Below are 12154 nucleotides of genomic sequence, written 5' to 3' on the forward strand. Positions count from 1 at the left end.
GTAATCCATGTTGGAGGATGAAGTGCAAATCCACTCTATATGTAAAAACTGAATGAAGCAATACTTCATTGGAGCCGTTGGAGGGCTGGGGTCACTGCTGAATTAAACCAGGCTGTAAGCTTTATTATATAAACAAGCATGTAACACAGAAGGAAATTAGACTATGTAAGACCATCCACTATCTCTGAAGCTTAAATTGGTAATTAAGCTATTTCAACTCATGTCTAGGGTAAAATATTCAGTAGCACCCAAGCTACATTTTAAAAAGTTAGTTTGGGTCCTAAATTTGCTTGCACTTCTTTGAAAATGTGACTGTGTGGTTGTATCAGGGAAAAAGGGCAACTGTAAGGCATAATCTTGAGCAGCTAACAAAAGAGAAAGGCCTGAAGAATTAAATTAAAAAAAAAAAAAAAAAGAAAAACAAAACAAACTCTAAACTCAGCAAGTGATCAAAAATAATGCTTAAGAAAAAGGAAAAAAATCAACAATTTGTATATGGGTTAAATAGGAAAAATGGAAATTGGCTTGCAGATACTTTGTGTGTCCTACTGTAGCATTTAACTAACATTGACAATGTTTCAAAACAAGAATTAAATCTCCAGGCGCATTCTTCTCCTACTACCTGATCTTTATGCTCATACACCGATTTGAGCCCAATCCATAAACTCTTTATCCGGTGAGGTTCCTAAAGTCTCGCGAAGCTCTGCCAGTCAGCAGTGTGAGACGTGCGTGTTTCTTGTCTGTTGTTCTGCTGCCCAGAGACACGCCGTGAAACTCCTCAGGACTTCACAGATGCACCAAGCCAAAGTTATGTGAGCCATGCAGCTCCATGCATCTACAGACTGACAAAGCAAGCACAATGAAGTTCCATGGGTTTTCAAGTTCTGGTTTTACTGTAGTCATTCTTCTAAGTTATAGAGTGTTTCTCAGATGTCAAATAAATTGTACTGAATAATGAAATAAGTTCTCCTTTCTTTGTAGAGCCTCGTTCTCATGGAAGGACAAACTTCATTCAGCGAGATGAAAGGAGTCTCAAAATGCAAGAACACCTGAAGAAAAGACTAAAAGACAGACAAGCTAGTGGTCATACTAACAATAAACTTAACAGTCCTCCATCGTCACCACATAAAGTTGTTAATTCTTCCAACGCAACAATTCAGAATGGAAATGGAAAGGGACAGCAAGGGGCAGGAGGACCACTAAAGCAGAAGCAGATAGGAAAAACAAAGGGCAGTCCAGATGCAGAGATGGGAGGTAGGTTGCGTTGAAAGGGTAAAAAAAAAAAAAAAATCTAGATTCTTCTGTAACAGAAGATGCTATAAGTTCATTGCAAAATAGTTTCTGAAAAAAATTGAATTTGTAAATTTCTTTGGCTATTCAGAATTAGAGAAAGCCTGAAATACTTTTCATTATGTTTGGATTTTTTTTTTTCCCCCTCTAGAAATAATAGTAATGTCAAGTTTGTTCATTTGAGATTTGTCAAATAAGGTCTTGAGGAAGGTTTAATTTTAAACGTGCCTTTTCTGACCCAGGACTGATCAATATTCCAAGTGAGGATGACCTGTGGGTACTTACATAAAAGGCTTCTGGTGTCATTCTTTGTGGCACTTTTCAGATAACTAGGAGTTATTTAAAACTTCAAGAAATAGGAAGGTTTGAGCAACTGTCTGTACAGGTTTCTGTCTGATCACTTATAATTTTGGTTCAGTGCATTATTTTGCTCAAATGAATGTTTGAGCCTTTTTAATAGCTTATGGCTATTTACTTGCGTATACTAAAATAACTTGTGTACAATATCTTTGTTTTTCCTGACGGTTTGAAACAGTGTTGCTGAAATGCAGTTTCTTACCACGATTCCTTAAATGATTTGTGTTTTGTGTGTCTTTAAGTGGTTTGTTAGGCTGCAAGGTCTAGTCCTTGTGTGTCGCTGTTGTATTTAACTCTTCAGTTAGAGAAATAAAAGAGAAATCTGACTTTGTATCTTGGGAAGTAAGTAGAGGTGGAAGCTGTTATCCAACTTGTTTCAAGGACAAAAAATATACTTGATTAAAGATTTGTCTTAATACAGATTTATTAGAGGGGGAAAAAAATAGTTTTTATTTGCAGGCAGAATAATATCCTGAATTGTTCGACATGGACAATTGCAAAGATACGATTCATTTTACAGGCGTAACCCTTTTGGTACCTGTAGGTATTTTTAGTGTGCAGTTTTGATCGGGCTTCTTCCAAATTATGCCTAGACCAAGTGTTTTGCAATAGAAATTCAAGGAAAGCACATACAATAGAGAGATAAGATCTTATTGTCATTTTTTTAACACCTTTCATTTTTGGAGGAATGTTTCTGTGTTGTCAAAGAAAACCTATTTATGCTCAGATTAGGAAAATATACCCTTTGTGCAGGATGTACTAAAAGGGTTTTTGTAACACTGTTAGTTTTGGATAGTTCATGTTTCTACCCCTCAAGCAGCCAAAACAAACAGGGGAAATGAACTTTGCACAATAAGTACTATTGTTAAACTCTTAATGAGGCGAACTCCATCTTGTGGTGGCATTTTTGTAACAGACTGGTTTGCTCTTGGGGTTTTCAGTAATCTGTTTTGTATTTGAAATTTCAGAATCTGACACAGAATCCAAGAAATGTGATATTCACTTGAGCATTGGCAAGCCAGTCGTAAGTATTATCCTTAAAATACCATTATTTTCTGTGCATGTGCTTTTTATAAAATACCATGTGTCTTATTGATTTCTTTTTCTTTTTTCTTAATGGTTTATTTTTTTAATAGAGAAAATGTATTTTAGTTGTCAAAGTTTATAGCTGGGAAAGGGCAACCATGCTATGGAAACCCACTATTTCTCAACTTTCTGAAACAGTCTGTCTGACTCAGTTTCCCAGTCTGTAACCTGAGAGTGTATCCACTGTTGATGATGTTTAGTATATGAGAGCGCTTTAGTACCTTGCAAACCAAGGGCCTGCTAAACTAATCGAAGTCTATCCACTCTTGGAACCATCCTTCGTTCAGCATAGAGGATTTAAGAATATTGGGAATAGAATTTACAAAAATAGATCATCTTCTTACGTTATGTTTAGAAATTGGAGCAAATATTTGAGTATTTACAGATGTATTTAGGAAGTTGGAGTCTGGTGACGTTAATTTAAATGTCTAAAGGCTAAAACTGCACTGATATTTTTGATCTTGAGCATGCTTAATGACACTCTTCTTTGCATTATCTATACAGTAAGCTTGGGTTGTATTCTTTTGCTCCAGCTTTTCAGCTCTTCTTTGTTATGGTATTTTTTCATTGCTGCTTCTGACATCTGTACTTAATGCTAACACAAAGCTGTGTTGACTTTGTCAGAGAAAATTTGGAGTATGGGAATTCAGCAGCAAAAAACTTAGACCAAAAATTTTGGTCATGATCACTTAAAATCAGAGCCTCTTGCTATCCTATAGATTAGTGGTTAAATATTAAGATTATGTGAGGGAGTTGTAATAGAGCTAGAAAGTTAGGCTATCTGACTGTGCCTAAGTATAGATCTGGTGTCACTGTTCAAGACTCCAAATCTGAAAATTTGCTCCAAATGAGTGATGCAAACAGTGCAGGTGAAATAAAAATTTTCTCTTCGTACACTGAGACAATGTACTGTGTCTATAAGTTCGTTTAGTGTTTGAAGGGAAATCCTTTAATATGATATTTTAGAAATGAAAAGAGGAAATAATTTAAATTCAAATAATGACTCAATATTTCCACTACAAAGGTAAAGAATTCCTCCAGTGAGGAACTTCATAGGCAAACTAGCGACACCATGTTATTGACTAATATACCTTTTATTACAGAAAGCAAACTTACTTGCATTATTTATGCTTTTAATAGGTTTCTGATATACAAGCAAGATCAGCCGTTCTGTCCTGGAATCTCCCAGTTAGTTCACAGAATGGAGAGAGCCATAGTCATAGTCCAGCAGCATTTACATTTGAAGTAGCAATATCCAACAGTGGTAAAAATGGAAAATTTAAATCTGTCTATGTGTAAGTTTAGTTTCTTCATTTAAGCACAATACCGATGTTTAAAAACATTAACCAATCAGCAATCTCTCTATCAGGAGCTGTTTGTTGACTTGCAGACCTACCTACTTCACATGAAATAAATTTTAAGTAATATCACTAAGTTACATGGACAATGGAAAACGTGAAAATTAAATGTGCGCTACATGGTTTTGCTTTTCAATAAGCTTTTATCCTTTAAAGTATAAGGATGAGCTGTAACTTTTTTTTTTTTTCCACAGTGGGGAAGAATTAACAATTACACTTCCTGATCTCAGACCAGCAACTGATTATCATGCCAGGTATGTTGGTGGGAATGAAATACTTAACACTGTTGTTGTTATGTTAATTACAAAATTATTGTGGCTCCATGAAAAATATGTGATCACAAACAACTTGAGGAATATTCTGCAAAAATATCATAGCCATGGACACTACTGTTGCTATCTAAATTTCCACTTACCTTCTCATCTCATTAAAATGTCACTTCATTTTCTTCCCTACTGTCTTCTCTGTCTCTTTGTGTTTCTCAAATACAAACTCTAAGTTACCCTCTGGTATTTTTTTAGAACGACAAGATTGGACTCAGTGAAAGAGATTATTGTAGGCTGAAGGCAGTGGTAAATAATTTAGCCTTGAACACGGATTTGCAAGTCTGACTGGTCAGCTTGATTTGTAAAGTTGCTTCTCTAAACTGCAAGCTTCTGTAGCAGTGCAAGGAGGGAAGTGGAAACTGGTTGAATTAGGGAGAAGTTAGATGCTGTGTTACAAGGGAACAAGACGTGACGCTAAAGAATTGCCATGCAGACTAAATAAGCATTACTGGAGAAGGTGTTTAACTGGTCAGGAGAAAGACAAGCTGGTTAAACAAGCCAGGAGAACACTGATCCAGTAGCAGTAGAGAGCGCCTCAGTGCTTGGGCACAGAAAGGCACAAGTTTTAAGACTTACTGAAGCAAACTCCTGCTCTTAAACTGCAAGAGAGTTCTGAGTGTGTTAAATAGCACAGCTCTGCTTGCACAGCATAGCATAGTGTGTGTTTGGTTCGTGGTGTTGCTTTCCGTAGAGGCCAACTTTCTTTCACCTACAATTCGTATGATAAGACGGACAGTATTTCTGAAAAATTAGTCAAGTCATTGCCCTTCAAAAACAGACATAAATGAGCATGACTGTTCTAGAGATTCTGTCCCATTTGAACAATTACACTGATAAACATGGCTTTATTGCCCAAACAGCTGATTTAGCCTGTTTTAGTATCTGTGCTCTTGCACAAGTAAGTGTTGTCCGTATTTGAATTTCAAGGTCTTTTTAGCAAAAGGTTCATTTCAAGTCCTGTATTCTGTTACAATTTGGTAACACTTCCTATAGTTTTCATCATGCCTCCCACCTGTATTTCATCACTAAAATATCTCCACTGTGTTAGATAGTAATTGTAAAGTAAATGAAGGATGCCAGATGGAGTCTTCAAGATCAATAAGTGTACCTGTGTGATCTCCATCACACTACTCTGTCAGCATGCCCCTGTCTCCCTGAACATAGAAAGGAATAGCAGTGTTTCTTATGATGTGGGCATTGGTTACTAGAACCTGGAGCAACATCGTAAACTCACTTTCTGTTGTTTCTTCCTGAAGGAAAAGGCACGAAGTTGTCTTTTAGAATCAATGATGTGAAAGAAGAGTAATTGGGCACTTGTTCCCTATAACGTGAGCAGGCTGGTCTTGTTGCTCTACCCACTGCTTGTGATTAAATGCATTTCTAAAGCTGGCAGCTTTTTCCTTAAATTTTCAGGTGCTAAGCAATAGCAACATAATTAATTGTCCTTTGTTCAGAGTTTCAGCAACCAGCAGTTCCATAAAAGAGTCCATTTCCGAATTGGTGAGTTTCACTACAGAAAGTTGTGAGCCAGACTGTCCAGCTGCACCGAAGCTAATTTACAGAACCAAAAACAGCCTAAGTTTGCAGTGGAAGGTAAGCAGTCTGATGTATTCATGTATGGTATGTTTAAATTAGCTTTGTCAATAATTTAGTGTGTACTTTAGGTGTTGGCTTTTAAGTTGCTCAGCTAAGGCTGATAACTGAAGTCATGATTGTTTCTTCCTCTTTCTTTCAGCATTTACTTAGTTTCTTGCATACAGCTTTAGTGTGATAGAGTTGGTAGCAGGTCTCTCCAAGTATGAACTAACCAGTAGGAAAGATCTCTTCTGAATTGGCAGCATAGGAAAGCATAAAGCATTTATATTTTTGCTTGGGGTTCCTGGATGATAAATAGATACGACTTCATGTTGTAATTCAGAGTTCTTATAGTTATTCTGACATATTTAAAGTAAATTTCTTTGGCTAGTTTGTAGATTTAAGTTTTTTAATCTGACTTCTGAATATATACAGTATCTGTAAAGACTTGTTGGTAACTGTGTTTTCTTGTCTTTTTGTGTTTTTCATATGACTGTGCTTACACCTGGAAAACGGTTTATTGCTAAATGACTTTAGTTAAATTATTTGTATAATCTGTACTTACAAAGTGAAAAGTTCCCAATTCATATGTCGTAACAAGCCCAAATGTCACTTGTCTGAACGCCTAGGTTGCTCAGACAGTTGGTGAGCACACAGTGCAAGGACACAAGGAAAAAAGTGATAAGAATATCATTTGCATTATTCATAAAATAAAACTATTCATAAGTTCATATTCTGAACTATTGGAATTAATAAAAGTAGTATAGCAGCCTGGAGAGCCATCAGGAAGAAGGAATTAAAGTAGTTAAAACACCTGCCAGTTTTTACCCTTTCAAACTCACTTTACTGAATGTGTGTCAGTGCCCACAGTAGAGTTTCAGATTAGCACAAGTGTGTTTGTGGAAGAAGAGGGCTGTTCTGTATGCCTACTGCAGATTCCTCTACACTAAATATTTTGTTTTAAAAGGCAGTTGGAGTATATTATATTCAATTATTTTTTTAATGTGCAAAAATATTTGTAAAAGTACAACCATTTGGTTTTAACTTTTTTCATTGTTTCTTTATTTTCAGTCCTCAAATGACAATGGTTCCAAAATAACCAATTTTCTTTTAGAATGGGATGAGGTAAGACCTTTTCTAGTGACAAAAAAAAAAATCATAATGACATCTGTAGACCAATTATACTTAAAAATACTTTTTGCTTAGGTACATCAGCTATTTTCAGTGCAACTGTCCAGGCAGTTTTAAAGAGACAAGCCAATTAAAAAGCTTGAATCGAATGCCTAGTATTGCAGCAATTCAAGTAGACAATCCTTTCAGAACCTCTGAGAGGACAGTGTAAAACTCCCTTATTTGGTTCTTGTCATTCAGAGCATCATTAATTGCTATGCTCTGTTTAAATGGATGAGCATTTGTCTTGTATATTCAGTAGCTGTCACAAATATTACTCAGCTTTTGAACTTCTTACTGCAATGTATTCCAAAGTGATAAAAAACTTCAAAAATGTGTTTTGTTTTCAACTGCAGTCATTTATTACCATTTTGTCAAATCTACAGTGCCAAAAAATAAACAGATGCCTCAATCAAAATGTGGTTGCATTATCAAGAATGCTCAGGATTACTATCAGCATACTCAGTATGACCATGATGAAATTAGCTTTTTACATTGTTTAGGCTTACTCCTTTTTTTTTTTTTTTTAATTATTATTGAATTAGTGAAATGAAATTTAGGAAAATTTAGAATGAAGAGGTTGACTTTAGCAGGGAGCATAGAGTCCCCATGCAAAAAGTGACTCAGCTTGTTCTCACTTTTTTAAAGGGGAAGAACGGACCCTTCAAAGAGTGCTACTACGGGCATCTGAAGCAGTATAAACTTACCAAACTCTCTCCTTCTACAAAATACTCGCTCAGATTAGCTGCTAAAAATGATATTGGAATGAGGTAATGAACACAATGTATCATATAATTTATTTTCTCATCAACTATGTCTGCTGCTGTTAACATTTTTCAAAAAATATTTTTCTAGTGGATTCAGTGAGACAGTGACATACTACACAGCAGGAATTGTCCCACCAGCCCCATCGCCCCCGGTGCTCGTTGAAGCAGGAGTGAGCTGGCTGTCGGTGAAGTGGACCCCACCTAACGGGGTGTCTTCAGATGATTCTCTCACTTACAGTTTAGACATGGAAGAAGAAGGTTCTGTAAGTGCTGGGTTTTGTTTTATGTGCAAAAGCCTGATAGGCAGTAAGTAGTGCTTAAATAAAAAATTAACTCTGTATTTTACTTTCAAATAAAATGCTGCAAAATACTGCAACAGTTGGAAAGTATTGTGTGTATTCATGAAACAAAGATGAAGTTCAAGCTTAAAAAAAATGTGATTGATCTTGATCTGGTTTTTGTTTTATCATGGGAAATTAATGATTGTTTTTATTCTCCCTCCTTTACAGGGTTATGGTTTCCAACCACAGTACAATGGAGATGAACTGTCATGCACTTTAAGAAATCTTAGGAGGAGTACATCCTATAAGTTTAGGGTTTGTACTGTGTTTTGTTTCTAATTTAATTATGACTGTATGCTTTTGTGGAGTTTTAACGTTTTCATACAGCTAAGACACTTTCTATGGAGACAGCAGAAAATTACCTGCAGTACTTCTGTTGTTGTAATAGGTTTTGGCAGAATGATAATAAAAATTAGATTTTTTTGCACTAGCTAATTTTGTTTTCTTTTAAATTGTTGTCTTTTCTTGGGTTTGGGGTTGTTTTTTTTTATAGAAGAATTTTGTAAATCAGCAGGATATTACTTGTCATTAAATAAAGCATTTATTATATATTCCGTTCATTCCTGAAACAGCTCTTTGCCTACAACAGTGAAGGAAAAAGTAGCCCTAGTGAGGTGGTAGAACACAGCACCAATCCTGACAAACCTGGACCACCAAGTAAACCAACTGTAAAGGGCAAGATCCATTCGCACAGTGTGAAAGTTACGTGGGGTAGGTTACATTTTGTTAACGCTGTATTTGAGTGCTGCTTATGTATGTACAGTCACTCAGTAATGCAGGTTAAAAAACAGAATCAAACTCAGGCTAATTATTTGTCTCTGCAGATACCATTATTGCAGGAGAAATACTTAGCATTACCAAAAAATTGCAACTTGGTTTGTTTTGGGGCTGTAGTACAAAAGTAATGTTTTTCTTTATTCATTTTGGAGAAGCAGACAATGCTATTGTAATAGCCTCAGTTGTAATAGCCTCTAGATTTACTGTGATGCTTAAATAATTTTCATGTGCTCTTAAAAAAATAAGACCTGAAATTGGCAGTATTTTCCTAGTTACTCTTCTTCCTGGCATAATCACAATTAATAATAGAAAAAAAACATTGTTCTGAAAAATGTATTGTGAATATGTAAGTACACTGTTTTCTGTTTCTGTTTGAATTGAGTTTTCTACTTGAATATATTCTACAATGAATGAATACGTTCTCTGAAAAATCTTCTATAATTTATTTTAAGATGTTGATTTCTTTCAGAACCACCCAAAGATAATGGAGGATCAGACATTTCTAAATACTTCTTGGAAATCTCAGAAACATCAGTCGGTAAGCAATCATCTTTAAGTACTAATTAAGCTTGTGTGCTAATTCAGTGTACTGATTCACTACTCATTGCTCTAGCAATTACTGTTCTGTTTTCACATGTGTATATTGTTGTACATGTTCTCTGCATAATTGATCATTCAAATTTGATTTTGTGGCTTGACTGCCTTCTTAATTGATAATTGTATGAGAGAATTTTCAAGGTTGATTTTTGCAAAAGTTTTGTAGTGTAAAGTATTTTCTTTCTCTCCTCAGGAAGTAAGTGGGACACCATATACAGTGGTTCCCAGAGAGAACATGTATGTGATCATCTCAAGCCTGGCACTACCTACAGAATGAGAGTTTATTGTGTCAGTAAAGGTGGTGAAAGCCAGGTAAGAAAAATGAGAATAAATTTGCTTCTGAAAACCATTTCTATTCATGTTCTAGTGAAATGTTGTTTTGTGTTTCCACTCTAAAATGATGTGTGTTACTGCTAGGCTTCTGATGTTATGACTGTTACAACATCAGCTGTTCCTCCTGGACCGTGTCATGCTCCATGCCTGGCAGGCAAAGCTAAGCCCAAGGAAATCACTTTACAGTGGGGTAAGCTCCAGTGTTTCTGAGCAAAATACTTCTCTGATTTTAAATGGCATAACACAAATGAAAAGTCTGTAGAACTCTTCAGGGGGTGGGGAAGGGGAAATAGATGTAGTCCATGTCCTCAGTTGTGGGTTTTTTTGAAGGCCAAAACTTGCTAACCACCTCTGATCTGGTGATGCATGCATGTGCAATGGTACAGTGAGACTTAAGCAGACGTAAATGTCTTCCAGTGAGGAAGCTTCCTGACTGCCTCGTTACTGACACATGCTTGGCAATTTAAAAATCAACTCTCCTTTTCTTATTTTTATCTCAGTAAAGGAGATAATCTAAAAGTAATGAAGATACACTGTTTTTTGAAGGAAACATGGAAAACACCTGAAAAAAAACTCATGAAGGCCATCTTAAACTCATCTGTCAGTATCTGGGGGGAAAAAAGCAAGCTTCATAAAGTGTTTCTGCTCAGATATACAATAAAAGCCTGCACTCTAACTTTTAGAATTCACCTGACACAACTTTTAGCCTGAGAAGGCTGACTAGAAACTATTTAAAAGTGCTTTGTGAAATTAATAGGAAAAAAAAAATAAATCTCTTTTTATTTCATAGGCCCACCGTCTGTAGATGGAGGTTCTGACATTACGGAATATATTATAGAGATGGCAAACTCTGAACAAGATGAACGCAGACAAGTGTATCAGGGTCCAGTGTCTGAATGTGTAGTAAACAATCTGCTTCCAGGGAGAACATACTGCTTCTGGATACGAGCAGCAAATAAAGTTGGGGTAACCACTGTGCTAATGAGATGAAATTTTTTTTTTTTTTTTACACAAGAGATAGTAATGATACTATTGTCTTACAAGACTGATGATACTTTGTAGCTTCTGTGTTCTGTCGTAGTTCTGTTGAAGGAGCAAAATTTGTTACAGAATAAAAAATACGATTTAAAGAAGATTAAACAAATTAGGGTTGAAGGAAGGACTGAATGTCCCTGACTAAGGGGATGTTCTCTGTGTTGCATTTCTGTTGTTGTTTACTGGATTACTGTCAATACCGAAGGTGACTAGTCCAAAGTTAGTGCTAGACATTTTCTTACTACTTTTACTCATTTCTTTGACTGCAGCGTAAACCCTACATTTCTGGCTGTGAATAACCACTTAAGGTTTGTGCCTTAAGAAATTGCCTTACGTTTTACAATTAGGGTAGACTCTGCAGATTGGTGGTGTGGGAATGTTATTGTGTAGAGAGGGGTGTGTTCAAATAATGCCAGGTTTGAACAAAGTTGGGATAAATGGTGGTTGCATAAAAGTCTTTCTGAAACAGTACCCAGCTGTTTCTGGAAGCCAGATCCTGACTACAGGAGAAGGAGGAGTTACAAAACCATAGCAGTGGGAGGATTACAGATATCCTCTAGGCACAGGGCCAGTTCATAGAGTAAACTACCTGAAAGGAATTTTAAATGGTGCTGTGAAACTAAGCACTGAACTCTTCTATTTATTTCTTTATCAAGTTAAAAATAACTTGTTTTCTTCAGCTCATACACTTGCACATTAGTTTTTGCTCTACTGTTTTTCCTGTATTCATGTAACTGTATTTTCTTGCAGTTTGGCCCTCACTCTGACAAAGCAGAGATCTCTACTGCTCCAGGACCCCCTGACCAATGTTGCAAACCCCTGATAGCTTGTAAAAGTGCAACTTGTGCTGTAGTTTCATGGGAGGTAGGTATTAATGATTTTCAGGAGTACACAAACTAATATTTGGCTTTTAGAATTGTAGTGATATATGTATGGTACACAGAAACGAAAGAAGTAACAAATGCAGAGGTGGAATATTTTAAGCCCATTTCTTTATAGAGGTATACATTTGTTTTGTAAATTGTGTCAGCTGTGAATTTCCATCTTAACCAAATAAATTGGGTGACATTTAATCGTCCTCATGGTATGGTAACTAATATATAATATATTGAGTTCATCCAAGTGGTAAGAGATTGAGAGTC

General features: G+C 36.0%; 1 protein-coding gene across 4 annotated transcripts in view; it reads left to right on the forward strand.

Moving 5' to 3' along the window:
* The window catches only part of LOC128153704 (fibronectin type-III domain-containing protein 3a-like), a 50365-nt gene that overhangs the window by 30965 nt on the left and 7246 nt on the right, over nt 1–12154 (forward strand). For all 4 annotated transcript variants that reach the window (XM_052813309.1, XM_052813310.1, XM_052813311.1 and 1 more), the window contains 15 exons: nt 982–1254; nt 2616–2671; nt 3874–4028; nt 4286–4345; nt 5872–6010; nt 7064–7117; nt 7811–7932; nt 8018–8192; nt 8439–8525; nt 8843–8981; nt 9517–9585; nt 9838–9956; nt 10062–10167; nt 10768–10943; nt 11763–11876. In XM_052813309.1, coding sequence (XP_052669269.1) covers nt 982–1254; nt 2616–2671; nt 3874–4028; nt 4286–4345; nt 5872–6010; nt 7064–7117; nt 7811–7932; nt 8018–8192; nt 8439–8525; nt 8843–8981; nt 9517–9585; nt 9838–9956; nt 10062–10167; nt 10768–10943; nt 11763–11876 — 1844 coding nt within the window. The remainder of the gene's footprint in view (nt 1–981; nt 1255–2615; nt 2672–3873; nt 4029–4285; nt 4346–5871; nt 6011–7063; nt 7118–7810; nt 7933–8017; nt 8193–8438; nt 8526–8842; nt 8982–9516; nt 9586–9837; nt 9957–10061; nt 10168–10767; nt 10944–11762; nt 11877–12154) is intronic.

Source organism: Harpia harpyja, chromosome 18 (genome assembly GCF_026419915.1).
Source record: "Harpia harpyja isolate bHarHar1 chromosome 18, bHarHar1 primary haplotype, whole genome shotgun sequence".
Classification (NCBI taxonomy): domain Eukaryota; kingdom Metazoa; phylum Chordata; class Aves; order Accipitriformes; family Accipitridae; genus Harpia; species Harpia harpyja.